Source organism: Hippopotamus amphibius, chromosome 2 (genome assembly GCF_030028045.1).
Source record: "Hippopotamus amphibius kiboko isolate mHipAmp2 chromosome 2, mHipAmp2.hap2, whole genome shotgun sequence".
Lineage (NCBI taxonomy): Eukaryota > Metazoa > Chordata > Mammalia > Artiodactyla > Hippopotamidae > Hippopotamus > Hippopotamus amphibius.
In genome coordinates, this window is record NC_080187.1 from 180,710,464 (window position 1) to 180,724,001 (window position 13,538).

The window sequence follows — 13,538 nt, forward strand, 5'->3', positions numbered from 1 at the left end:
AAGGCTGTGAGAACAGATGTCCAGTCATTCTTCATTAAAGGCGTTGAGATTACTAAAGAGTGAATGCTTGCTTCTTCCATCAGGATTTGAGATGACAGTAACTACTTGGTGAAGTAGGACATGATTAATCAATACATTTAGTAGTCTTGTGGCAACACTGAGAATATTGATAATCCTTGGCTAAAAAATTCTGTTTAAAAAGTAAATAATTAGTAATTTTTAATAGAAATTATATCTATCTGAGGCCATGAGTCTCATATTTCTTAATAATATAACATGCCCTTCCTGGGTTTTGTTAGCATGGGTGGCATTGTGACCAGTTGTGACTCAGTGATTACAGTCAGGAGGTTTTTTGTTAGAAGCCCTTGCTAGTCAAGTGTGCGTGTGTGTGTTTGTGTGTGTGTGTGTGTGTGTATGTGTGTGTATTTATAGTCCACCTTGTTTCATAAAGGCTTAGAGTCAGTGAAATTTTTATTAAAAAAAAGATTCCTTTTCTTTTTTTCATAAAGTTAACCTTTGAAAAATACTCTTTTAACAGAGCCCTCTAGTAAGAATATTCAGTATCTATATTGTAGCCCTTTGTATGTTTATGCTGTTTCTGTCTAACTTAAATTAATAAAATCACAGCATCATCATAAGCTCACCAGACCAAAGTGAAACTATACTTCTATTTTCAGTGTAAAATTAATGGTAGCATTAGAAATTGTTGGAATGCCAACCTCACGGTGCCACAGTGATAAAGTTTAGCACATTCATATAGCAACTAACACCATCTCAGAGTATCTGGGGCAGAATTTCATGTTAATTTTACAGCACATAAAATAGTTAAAAATCAATTTAAAGTTAAGGTTTTAAAAGCATAATGTCTTTTGAAGGATTGCATATTGATTTTAAATATAACTATCTAATTATATATGCATGGACTAAAGTATGAAGTCAACTGCTTTGTAAATGCCAGGAGGCTGTTTTTCAGTAATAGTTGAGATGCTTACGGGAAACTAGATTGCTGTATTGCTGGCGAAGAAAATGGCTTGTGAGGTTATTTACAAGTTTTGCCCCATGGTCACTGCCATACATCAATAATAGGTATTATTATAGAGAAAGTCTAAGTGTTTCTGCTTATGAAGCATTATAAATTCTGTTTGGAGTATTTTCCTTACATTTTTGCCATCATTCACTTTCCTTTTTTGGCTGTGTTATTGCCAGTAGAATTTAATATAGTACATGATTTCAATTGATAAAGATAATGATGTATGTCTATAAATTCTATTCACTGACTAGATTATAATTTCACAGTTCCATTATGCCTATTGCCAGTAAAATTACTGTTTTTATAAGCTGTATTTTCTTGACCTTGTATTTTGTATAAGTTTATATCAAACAAAGCATAATCAAGAAGTATATCTTTCCAAAGTTTCAAATTAGTGATTGCTTTTACCATGCAAAATAAAACAGGCTGGGAAGTTTGTAGAGAATGGATTTTACCTTTTCATTGAGGTAGTAGCCATTTAATATAATGTAAATATACTTGCATAGATGTTTCTGAGGCTGATCAACAGGAATTATTGTATTTCACACCGAATAAAAATTATTGAATTTCCATGTGAGTGAAAATGCTCTTTGTATGTTCTGACAATTTGGTAATGTTTACATTGCTTACTTGGTAAATTACATCATTTTATTAGAAAGAAAGCACACATTTAGTAAATAGAATAGGTGAAAAACCTTTTTACTCCGTTATGAAAATATTACGTGTAGACATCTGTGTAAGCAGAATACAGTAAATTGGTCATTTATTAATAAAATGCCAAAAAAAGCACAGTAGCAAAGAATATATAAATTGTCATTGTGCTTCCTTTTTCTTTTGGTGTCTGCTGTAATTTTCCCCACATAGCGATGCCCATTCACCTTTCCTGCCACAGGTTATATTCACAGACACAAAAGGTGTGAGAAACTAGCCACCTCAACTTCGCAAAGTGTGACTTCAGGACACAGCTATTAGACAAAGACCTAAACAGAGGAGCAAGGGAAGATAATGATCCAGGAAGCTTGAAGTGCTGTGGGTTTCATTTCTGTACCATCAGTAACCTCAGTTTCATGATTCAACATTTTAGATGTAAATAATTTACAACAATAAAAGTGAGAGCACATTTATGTGGAATAGAAGTAAATAATTCAGTTTAAAATGTGGGATGCCCCTAGTAATGAGAAACCATTGAGAGATACTCATCAGTTGTTTTCAATGGACTCTGCAAATGTGTGGAATTTTGTGATTTAAAAATTCATTTATTTTGTTTTCAGTGAGAAATAAGTGCAGTCCTGTGCATGGGGAGAAGGGGACAACAGAAAGAAAAAGACAGTGACAATGTCTTGAGGCTTGTTTTGACCGTGGATATGAGTGGTCTCACCTCTTGAATTTTAAGATTTAAGTGATATTCACCTGTGTGTGTTGGTAAAGAGCAGACTAATTATCTAAGAATTTTTAATTTTACAAATAATATATAAACTCCATTTGATTTAAATTGGACTCTCATAGTGCATGATCAGAATTAAAGAGTCCTGGTAAGCCAGGGAGTGACAGGACCCGGTTAACGTCAGTGAGATGGAGAATTAGAGAACTGCAGGCACACCTCACTTTATTGTGCTTCACTTACTGTGCTTCGCAGGTATTTTGCTTTTTATAAACTGAAGGTTTGTGGCAATCCTGCATCAGGTAAGTGTGTTGGCGCCGTTTTTTCCAATAGCGTTTGCTCACTTCATGTCTTGGTGTCACCTTTTGGTAATTCTTACAGCATTTTAAACTTTTTCATTTTTCTGCTTGTTATCATCGTCTGTGGTGTTATAATTGCAGAAATATTAGGACTCGCTGGAGGCTCAGATGATGGTTTAGCGTGTTTTTAGCGATAAAGTAGTTTTTAATTAAGGTATGTGCATTGTTTTTTTAGACATAATGCCATTGAACATTTAATAGATTATATTATAGCATAAACATAACTTTTATATGCACAGGAAAACCAAAACATTCATGTAACTTGCTTTTTTGCGATATTTGTTTTATTCTGGAACGGAACCCGCAATATCTCCCAGGTCTGCCTATGTTACCAAATGCCTTCCACAGAATTAAAGTACCAGAATAGGATAACGCTCCTTTTCAGACTCTGTACAATCTCATCCTTTTGGAAAATAGACCAGAATTCCAAGTCTCTTTCCTAACTTCATTACTTACCGGCCATGAGACTGTCAGCAAGTTCCTCAGCCTCCCTGAACCTTGCTTTCCTTAAACTGTAAAAATGGGACTAGTAATAGTACCTGCTCGTGTGGTTGTTGTGAAGGTTAAATAAGATGGTACCCCGAAGTGGTTAGCACAAAGGCTTAGTATATGGTATCTAAGAAATATTAGCGAATATCAATTATTTTTACGTAATATGTTTTAATGTCTTTTTAAGAAGCTGTATAGAGGTCATAGACATAGGCTTTACAGAGATTTCATTCTGATCCTGTGCTCTGCCGCACATTAGCCATGTGACCTTATGCAGATTCCTTTCTAAGCCTCGGTTTGCTCACCTATAAAATAAGAATAACTATGAGGATGGAAAAAAGCATACATAAAGCACTTAATACAGTGCCTGCCTCATAATAGCACTCAAAATATTTTTTTTTTTTGGCCGCGTGGTGCAGAGGATCTTAGTTCCCCGACCAGGGATCAAACCCATGCCGCCTGCAGTGGAAGCGTGCAGTCTGAACCACCGGACCACCAGGGAAGTCCCAGCACTCAAAATATTTATATCCGAGTGTGTATGTATTCATGTGCATAATATCATATGTGAAAACTTGCACACATGAGAAAAAGCCTTGAAACAGCCTCTGTATCCACGCCCTCATCCACAGCCCTGCACTAGGATATCTTGCCTCCAAAGAACATGTAATTCTCAACACGTCGGTTGTTTGACTTCCAAAGTCACAGAAGATCACCAGTCATAGACTAGAAGTGAAATGGGAGCTGCTCAATGCTGGCTTTGTGACAACTGTGAAGTCACAGAAGGTTTATGGAACTCTGGAAGACTGGAAACTCTTTTAGGGCACAGGCTGGTTGGTGTTCTTTGCTGCACTTAGTAAGTACTTAATAAATGGCCCTAAATTGAATTGAGGGATTTTTAACACAGCATAAAGGATGTTTAAAATTAATCTCTTTTCAAAAGAAGATAAAGTACACATCCATTTACAAATCTTTATTTGCCAAAATCCATTTAAACATTATAGAAAAGGTCCATTGAATCACTTAAATGAGAGGACGTGTGTAGAAATCTCATTCCTCAGAGACTGTGGGCCAAATGTGGAAATAGTTGCTATAATTACCTCCAATTTCCATTTCATCTCAAAGTATAGCCTTGGTATTAGCATTTTTTTCTGATGGTATACTTCTACCTACGTTACTCTCCTTAACTAAGACCTCCCAGTGCCATTGGTCACGAGCATGAAATTCTGTTGAGGGACTTGCTTCTGGAGAAAAACCTGTCTTTCCTCGGTAAGTATTGCTTACGTCCTCTCCAGCATATATCTCCACGAGTGCTTAAATATATATTTTTAAAAATCTTCCACTTGCAGTTATTATGTACTAAAGGAAGAACAAACGATGATGGATGCTGTGCATGTTATCTTTTATTGATTTAGAACTGAGCAGGAACTCAGTTACCTAATCCCCTGTATATACAGCACATGCACAGGCTTGCAATTAATATTTTATAGCATAAGTGGCTGAAAAAATGCTTTAATATCTGTTGCAGTATTACTTTTGGTGTCATGAGATATTAACCATAATCTAGGTCTTATGAGAGAAAGAAACAAAAGAAATATTGTGCATAAAATGCTTTATATATTAAAAAGAACGGTTAGAAAATTTCATGTTAGGTATTTTTGTCTCAGGTATGGAATTGGCTAGTTCTTTTACTTGAAGGTGAAATATTGAACTTTTGATTTTTATGCCAAACATGAATTGTCATCACAGATTTAGTATGAGTTTTTAAAATCTCACATATATGCATGTGTTTGTGTGCCAATGTGGAATCTTATTACAGATTGTTATTTCTTTCAACATCTCTTAGGCATTAGAAATTAAGACTCAGAAGGCACACATGTGATAACTGATCACAGCAACCATAAGGCACTCTACAAAGAGTTAATTCCTCTCCTCCATTTTAAATGTGGTAATTTCTCAAGGTTCTATACAGATTTGTATTATTGTACACATCTGTTTTATGTAGATGTTAGAGTTTGCATAGTGTATTTTTTAGTTTAAAAAAAATCAAACAATATTGGATTACATATTTTTTGCTCCAGAATGGACAAGGCTTAGCCAAGGGAAGTCAAAGGAATGGTCTTATGTCAGGTTGAGGAAGGATGTTGAGTACAGTCCTGCAAGAAGTCTGTTTTAAGTCTTAGTATTCAATATTTTTATTAATGACCTGGAGAATGGAATTGAATGTGTTGTAAGATTGTTGATAATTTTAAAACAGAGCATACTGTAAATATTCTCCAGCGAGGGTTAAAGAAAGCTGATAAATTAGGAAAGTGGCCTAAGATTACTGAATTAAATTTTGGTCTGTAAAAGCAGCAAGTTTTTTTATATAAGAAGAACAACTGGAATGTTCAGCATATGGAAAGCGGGTGAATTAGATAAAATTACCTTTTAAAATCTAATAAAAAGTAGAGTGTATAATGGCTCAGAACCAGTTGGAATGGATGACCTGTAATGCACCATAAGATACATTGTAGAACTATGGAGCTTTGATAATATTATGAAGTATCTGATCATATTGGTCAGTGGCCAGCAAGGCATGGCCAAATCTATTGTTTGAAGCCACCAACTGAGCAGTCCTATTTTCAAGACTGCTTGGTGTTACTCTCTTGGCACCATCTGCTTAAAAATAGTCAGGCCCTTGGCACCACTTCTTTGCCTAGGCTAGCCTTACTTTGCTTCCTTCCTGAGAACTTGAAGACCCCAACAGGGCGGAAGAGCAAAGGGCTTACTCATGGCTTAAACTTAGTCCCAGGTCCTCAACTCCCTTGATTCCGGGAACTGAGTACGCTAGACTGAATTGGCCATGGCTGACAAAGGCAGTGCAGAGACACGCCAGGGAGTCATTGCCACTTGCATACATGTTCAGAATGGGGACTTAAAATGGAAGGGTCCCATCTATTCCTCTGTGCTCTAGGATCTAGAGGTAATTATTTTATTGAAGCATACCAAAGATGATACTTAACTGGTATTTAGCTGGCTTCATGTAACCTGAGTCCTGTTTTGAAGCATTTCCTCATCAGCATACAAAGAAGTTGTTATTCTATGCATTTTAAGGATTTTAATGCAGTACTGAATTAATGCATGTTTATTTATGGTTAAAACATGAAAATTCAAAGTCTTGTATGGACTTGTTATGGGGTTGTTCTTTTACCTTGTAAATACCCTTTCACAGTGATTAATCAGATCAGAAGTACTGTGCCAGGTAAATTTAGATAGCACATTAAAAATATTGGTATATAAATAGATCACTGACCTTATTTTATGTTTTATTGTTTACATGTGTACACCTTGAATTTTGTTGCAGAGACATTGCAAAGATGTTTGTTTTACTTGGTTTTTTTTTAATTAATAAGTGTAGGTGAACTCAATCTCTTTCCCTCCATGTCTCTCTCTCTCTCTCTCTCTCACTCTTTCCCTCCATTCTTTCCTCCCTTCTTCAAGTCTGGACTACTTTCAAAAGACAAGGATTCTTATTGTTTATAAATTACTGCTTCTTAAGAATTATGATTTCCTGAAAATTTTAATCTCATTTAAAATTTTCCACACATTGTGCTCTATATGTCACTTTATAAAACATATTTTATCTGACCTCTCTAAAAGAGGTAAAATAGAAGAGAAAAATAAGACGAAATCACTTTTATCTTAACCCTAATAATTTCTTAAATTTTCTTGACTCATAACCATGTACTTAGCAGTTGCTGTGGCACAAAATTTAACCAGGCTCTATTGGGAAGAAAAAAAGAAGAGTTCTTTTCATTGAAGATTTGGGTATGCTCATGGATTTATCCTATCTTGTAAATTTATCAGTTTTGGACTTCTCAAAATGTATACTGTATTAAGAGCAGTCAATATTGACTAAGTGACTTTAGTTTCTCCAACTAGAAAATATACTTCATTTGTATGTTTATTCCAAAAAATAAGTTGCTGAGTCAAGTACTGTTTTAGGCACTAGACATGAGTCAGATGAAGGCCCTGCTTTTGTAGCGTTATGGTCTAGTAGGGAGGCAAGTTACAAACAAATGAATACAGGTGATTTCTAGCAATTTTCTCAGAGTTCCTACAATTCTTTTATTCATTATTCATTCATTCTTTTCAGTTAACTTTGTTGAGTATGTTCTCTGCATGCCAGGAACTGTGCACTAATTAGTATGAAGATGGTGATAGGCACTCCTGCCCTCCGGCTGCTCACAACCACACACAGTATTGCCTTGTCCACCCCAATAAAAACGCAGTTTCAACTAGTGCCTCTCACTTGATTGTCTTGATAGTGAAAATAAATACATTCGAGGCTGTTGTCCTTGCTTCTCCTATGAAATTTTTGAAAGAAAGGTACAGATTATATTAGAAATCAATAGCTATCCTTTACATGTGAAGAAAATGCTACTGGCTCATAAGCTGCTTTTCCTGAAGTGGTGATAGAATTTTACTTACTCGTCTGCTCTCTCTCGGTGGCCCCTTCCTGCTACCATGTGCTTCTCGGACAGCTCGTTGAGCTCTTTAGCTTGACTCTCTTACCACTAAGCTAACCACTCTTTCTTCTTGTGCAGCAGACACATACCTTTTAGGTACTTGCTATGGGCAGGTATCATTATGGATAAAAAAATAAAACTTGAGTCAAACATGGAGCCTTCCAGGAAAATTTCAGATGAGTACAGGTCAGTTCTTTCCAAGGATAGTTAATTTAAAATGAACATCTATTCATGAGCGTTTAAAGTCTCAGAAGATGCCCACTTTTAGGCTTGGAAGCACAAAGAATCCTTCTTAAACTTTAAATTGACCAATGAGCCTTGTGACCATCTTTATCCCCTCTGCTGAGGGCTTGTTCCATTTCTAATATCAATGAAATAGAAAATGTATTTTGTCTACTGATGGAGATGTTTTAATTTGTATTTCTCAACTAATTAATGAGACCTCTTTTTGTTACATCCTCTCTCTCTCACTCTCTCTGTCTCTGTCTATTTTGGGGGGCTGCGGGGAGAGATTTGGACAAAAGGCAAGCGAGGAAAGGAAAACAGTGACTGCCGGAAGACAACAAGACTGTTTGCACTTTTAGGGAGAGTATGAAAGAGCTTGTACCAAAGACTGAAGACAAACCGTTCATCCTGCATGGGTTGGCATATCTCCAGGTCAGAGGGACTTTCATTAGTGACATCCACAGCCACTGTCTGGTGCAAATTCTTGTTAAGTTTGTCTTAGTAAGGATAGCTGTGGAGATATTTTATTCTTTCCGGTGAATGTTGCCCTGTTAGTGGAAGCTAACAATGATTTTGAGTGACACCTGAGAGACATTTGCTTCCTCCCTGCCTCACCCTACCATGTTTGGTCTTGCCTTGTGACAAAGCAGCATATTTTACATGGGTGCTCTTCTAGCGTTCATGTATTACTCTGTGGGACTCCGGGAGGGTGTAATCTGTAAAGCCAAATAGGCTTAGTGAAGGATGTCCCTTGCTGTAAGAAATTAGGATCTTTCTTTCCAAGAGTTCATCAACTCCTGCTGCTTTATTCTCCACCTGAAGCAACAGTGCTCTGGGGAAGTGATTATGCTGTGACAAACAGGGGATTATGACTTCAGGTGAAGAATAGGCCGTGGGAACAGATGAGATTTAGAATACTGAGATTGTGTTTGCATGCAGGTGTTAGCAGTAGAGGATAAGAGACTAGAAATAAAACATATGGTTATATAGGCTAAAGGGAACTGAGATGGTTGGGTATTTCAGAAAGTATCAACTATTTAAATTCCTAACTAAAGGTTAAAAATAAGATACAGTTTTCAGGGCAACAGGAACATTATATTGGGGGCAGGATGTGGAGAATCTGGGGCCTGTTCTCTTCCTGAAGAAATTGTGAGGAGGTGGGACCATCTTTACTTACTTGCCTTGTTGAGTATGCTTGTGCATGCCTCTCCCTGGGACCAAGAGAAAAGAACCACAGATGTGTGTATGCTGCTGTAAGACAGGTTCTTCGGAATTTTGAAGACAGGCCACCCTGTCCACGTAAGATGGCAGTCTTCCCGCTTTAGGCCCACAGCTTGTCTCTCACCATTGCTCTGGTTAGATAACTCGTATCTGCCAACGTCTGCTTTCCTCGCTACTGAGGATAGATGAAAACTGTTTTGGTTGTAAGTGACAGAATTCAAACTAGATTATGTGCACACAGAAAAAGGATTTATTGGTTCAGAGATACACCTGTGGAGTCCAAAGGAGGAGTTTGCTTCTGGTGTGTCTAGAATCCAGAAGATGAAACAATGCCATCAATATATCTTCTTTCTTCCCTTTTGTGTTCTTTTTTTCTGTGTTGGCTTTATTCTCAGGCAACAAAGATGCTAATTTGTTTACTGTTTAGAGTTTGCAATCCCAGGGAAAAGTGATGCTTCTCATTTGCCTCATAATGAATCTTAGAAAGGCCTCTGATCAGCTAGTCTGGGTCAAGTGTCCACTCCTGTGGCCAGTGGTTGGGGGGAGGGGGTCACATTATTGACCGCCCACCAGAATCCCATTGTGAGAGTGGGGTGGCAGTGCCAGACAGGACAGGGTGCAGGTGAGGAAAGATCAAATATCTCACCCCACAGAAAATTAGCTCTAGGCTGGAGCTTTATTCCCCATAACCAAAGGGCATCGGGGGTCAGATCTGTCACTGTTATTGTTGGATTGGTTCCTTGGTCCTGTGTGTCTGTGTATCAGTGTGTAGAGATCACTTCTATATCTCAGAGCTGCTAATGTGCCTCCCTCCATCGAGATTGGTTCAGGGACAAGCGGGTCTCATGTCAGTGACTACACCTAAAAGAGCTGCGGCAGACAAAGGCTAGCATTGATCCATTCCACAAACTTTTGGAGTTAGGGCTCTGTGACCATCCAATACCCACGTTCTGTTTAGTGGAATCTTGCCCCAGACCTTGCATCACAGCTGTTGCCCTCCCCCTCCTGACAACCTGCCCTGAATTCTTGCTCTACCATGCTGATCTGTCCCTTCTCTTGTGGTGGTAAACCAAAAGAGTCTGGAGCGATGCAGTAAAAATATGGAAGAGTTTTGCTTTTGTTGACCATGTTCATGTCCTCTGTCTCCACAGCCATCAGTCAGCAGGGAGCATCCCACCCTGCCTCACTTTGCACTGTCCTGGCTTGTGACCTCCCATTTGTCTCCTATCTTTAGGGCTCTTCAGTTTTCACTAGTATTGTCCCCTAAAGACATAAGCAAAGGACCAGGTCAGAGCAGTCAGTTGTATTTATTAGTGGCTTTGATAAGAGGCTTTGGGGAAAAGAGGTTAAAACTAATGGCTGTAATGAAATTTTTAGGTTCTCTCTCAGAGATCGTTTATCTGTGTTCTTGGTCTCCCCATTAAATGCATATCTGTTCTGCATACCTTTGCACGTGGTTTGCATAGCATAGTAACATCTATTACCAAAATCCGGCTAACTTCTTCAATTGGAAAGTCTGTGAAACTTACTCTTAGAGAATATAAAAATATGGGATGCAGAGATCATAGCTCCAGTTATTGAATGAGACAATGTTTTGGGAAAAAAAATAACACAGGAAAACAAAATACTAGAGTAGAAAAAACGTACTGTAGTTTTCACTTTTATTGATGTGTGTTTTTTTGCCTTTCCCCAATTTAGCAAAAAATGTAACTGGTGTTAAAAAGATTCTTTTTGTCATACAAAGTATTTTAACCTAGCATTTTAGAAACCTTTTGACAAATTCATAGATGAAAGGCCATGTCAGAGTATTATTTTTCTTTTCTTTTTCAGATGTTATGAACTGGAATTTTGCGTAATTTCTCCGGGAATAACTGTATTTCTTAAATTTAAAGCCTTTTAAGAAAACAAAAAAAGAAAAACTTTTTTTTGGTAGTCCTCATGCCCTGCTATGATTCTTAAGTATATGTTAACTAGTTTCAGATGTGTTTTGTTCTCTGACTCAAAACCAGCCCTTATTTTAAAAAAAGAAATTGTGTAATTAGTGCTTAATTGCTTTGGATATTTTGGGCATTTAGAAGAGAAGGTAATTAAAAGGCCAGAGAAATTAAACTTTCACAGTGTTCTTTACGTATGTGTGATTCCTTTTTTTTAAAATGTCCTCTAAAGGCAAGCCTGACAACTTAAAAACAAATGAAGATCTGGATTGTTTTCTAAAATATAACATCAATTTTATCTGTGGATGCAGTTCCATTGGTTTTTTAGTTCTGTTGAAAAAAGGATCATCAAAAAGCTAGAAATCAAGAGATTATTTTGTTCATCTCCTCTTCAGGCAGGTGTCAATTAAATACTGTCCGACAGATAGCCAGCCCCTCTCTCGTGTTTCCAAATCTTTTAGGAGGAAAATGAGAAAAAATTTCCCCTCTTCATAAATATTACACATGATCACATTTAAATATTTGCCATAATTAAGAGTGGTGTATGGTCTGTTGGGACAAACTAGTACTTGGTTGAGGGGGGGCTCTTGTCCGTATGTGGCTGTTTGAGAGGCCCAGGTGATGGCAGTCACTTAACTTCTCTTGGCCTTTATCGTGTGTAAAGTGGAATGCTGGGAGGCTTTACAAGCTCAGGAGTACTGTGTTTCATGAGGCACACATTATCTACAAACCCTACATTTTGTGGGTCTGCGGGCTAACAAGTCTGCTCTCAAGTGAGAATATTCTTATGTTAGCTTTGGTAATGAACACTTGAACTATGACATTAACAAGCTTAGTACTTATGAAATATATTGGATGTTTTTAATAGGCCTTCAATCAGAAGAGCCCTACTTCATATCTGCTACATTCACTGAATAAGTTAGGTATACAGGATTTGGAGATTGATTTCGTATTGATCCCCAACAATTTTGGAAAGTGATACTAAAAGTGTTATTCTAAAACATTGCCGTTACTCTTTTTTCTTACTCCTGATCATTTTTTTCTTGAGGAAAACAGCGGGTTAGTTAACCATCCAGTTCTCCACTTGGAAAGTTCAAAGAATCATAAGTAACAGCTTGGCTCCAATATGTACAAAAAGCTCTAGGAACCCGGATGAAACTTATGATTCTCAAGAAAACTATAAATTGCAAAACTGACTATATAAAAGATAAAAATCTAAACAGATCAGTAGCCATAAAAAAATTAAAATGGGAAAAGTAACCAAGAGCTACCCACTGTAGTAGCAGCAGGTCTAGCTTGCACCTCAGAGCAGACAGTTGGGACCAGGGGTGAAAGATAGCCGTGAAAGTCATCGGATACAGCCTTGAACTTTGGGTCACTTTTGTTGTCTCTTAAATCGGGAAAGAAAACTATTGTCAGTCCAGAGAGGCTTTGTAGAAGATGTGGGCATTTTAAAAATGCACTTATATTTTATTCAGTTACCCTTTTTTGAGTATTACATATGACCCAAGCATGTGTTGGTGCTGAGAATAGGGCAACGGATAGGGTTTTAAAAGATGAAAAGGAAACATTTCCTGTCCTTAGAACAGAAGCTTCAGGCCCAGGATGTGGGAGACAGGCCCATCCATGCACGATGTGACAAGGGAATGAACAAAGAATGAGGCAGAAGGGAAGTCGTGTGGGACGATGACAGAGCCATCACCTCTAGGTCCTAGAATTGGAAGGAACCCTGATCCACCCAGTGGTCAGCCAAATGTTAAATTCATATCCAGTGGTTTGGATAGTGATCTAATGGTAAGAATCTTTCAGGGTCTGGGAGCCAGGAAAGGAACATAATGCAGAGGCCAGGAAATCAGGTCAGGTGGACGGGGCTGACCTGAAAAATCCCCCAGTAAGATGATCTGGGTTAGAGACTTCCTTCTCCTGGGGCCTAGAGCAGGTGAGCAAGGCTCCCTGATCATAAAAGATACTTCTTACGCTTGTACCATCATCTTCTCTGAACTTTGCCAAGTTGTTCCGGCCTCCTTTCTGAGGAAATCTAGGTTGAAAGAAATAGTGTGAAGGTTGAGTCAGGGCAGGTACAGCAGTGAGAGTTTAGAAAATAAACAACAGAAAATATACCCAATACATAATAACATAGTATTTCAGATGTGTGGAATAACCTCTTTGTAAAAAAAAACAAAAGTATAACATCTGGTGGTGACAGACTTCTACAAGCTATCTTTTGAGTATAGTTACTACTGCATCAACTTCATACTGAGAGGGAAGGAGGTGGGGGGCGGCAAGGAGAAAGTATATGAGTGCTCTCTTGTACTTTGAGGTTCTCCACAGAAAGATGGAAAGATTCCCTAGCCTCACCTGATGTTTATGTTCAGGAAATTTAAGTTGTAG

The 13,538-nt window shown here is 37.7% G+C and overlaps 1 protein-coding gene across 7 annotated transcripts in view; it reads left to right on the forward strand.

Annotated features, from left to right (window-relative positions):
- Nucleotides 1–13,538, forward strand: part of CDIN1 (CDAN1 interacting nuclease 1) — a 208,197-nt gene that overhangs the window by 90,912 nt on the left and 103,747 nt on the right. For all 7 annotated transcript variants that reach the window (XR_009051591.1, XR_009051590.1, XM_057724901.1 and 4 more), the window contains one exon: nt 4,458–4,525. Coding sequence is in view for 5 of the 7 variants with exons in the window: in XM_057724901.1 (XP_057580884.1) it covers nt 4,458–4,525 (68 nt within the window). In the remaining 2 variants the exon portion in view is untranslated. The remainder of the gene's footprint in view (nt 1–4,457; nt 4,526–13,538) is intronic.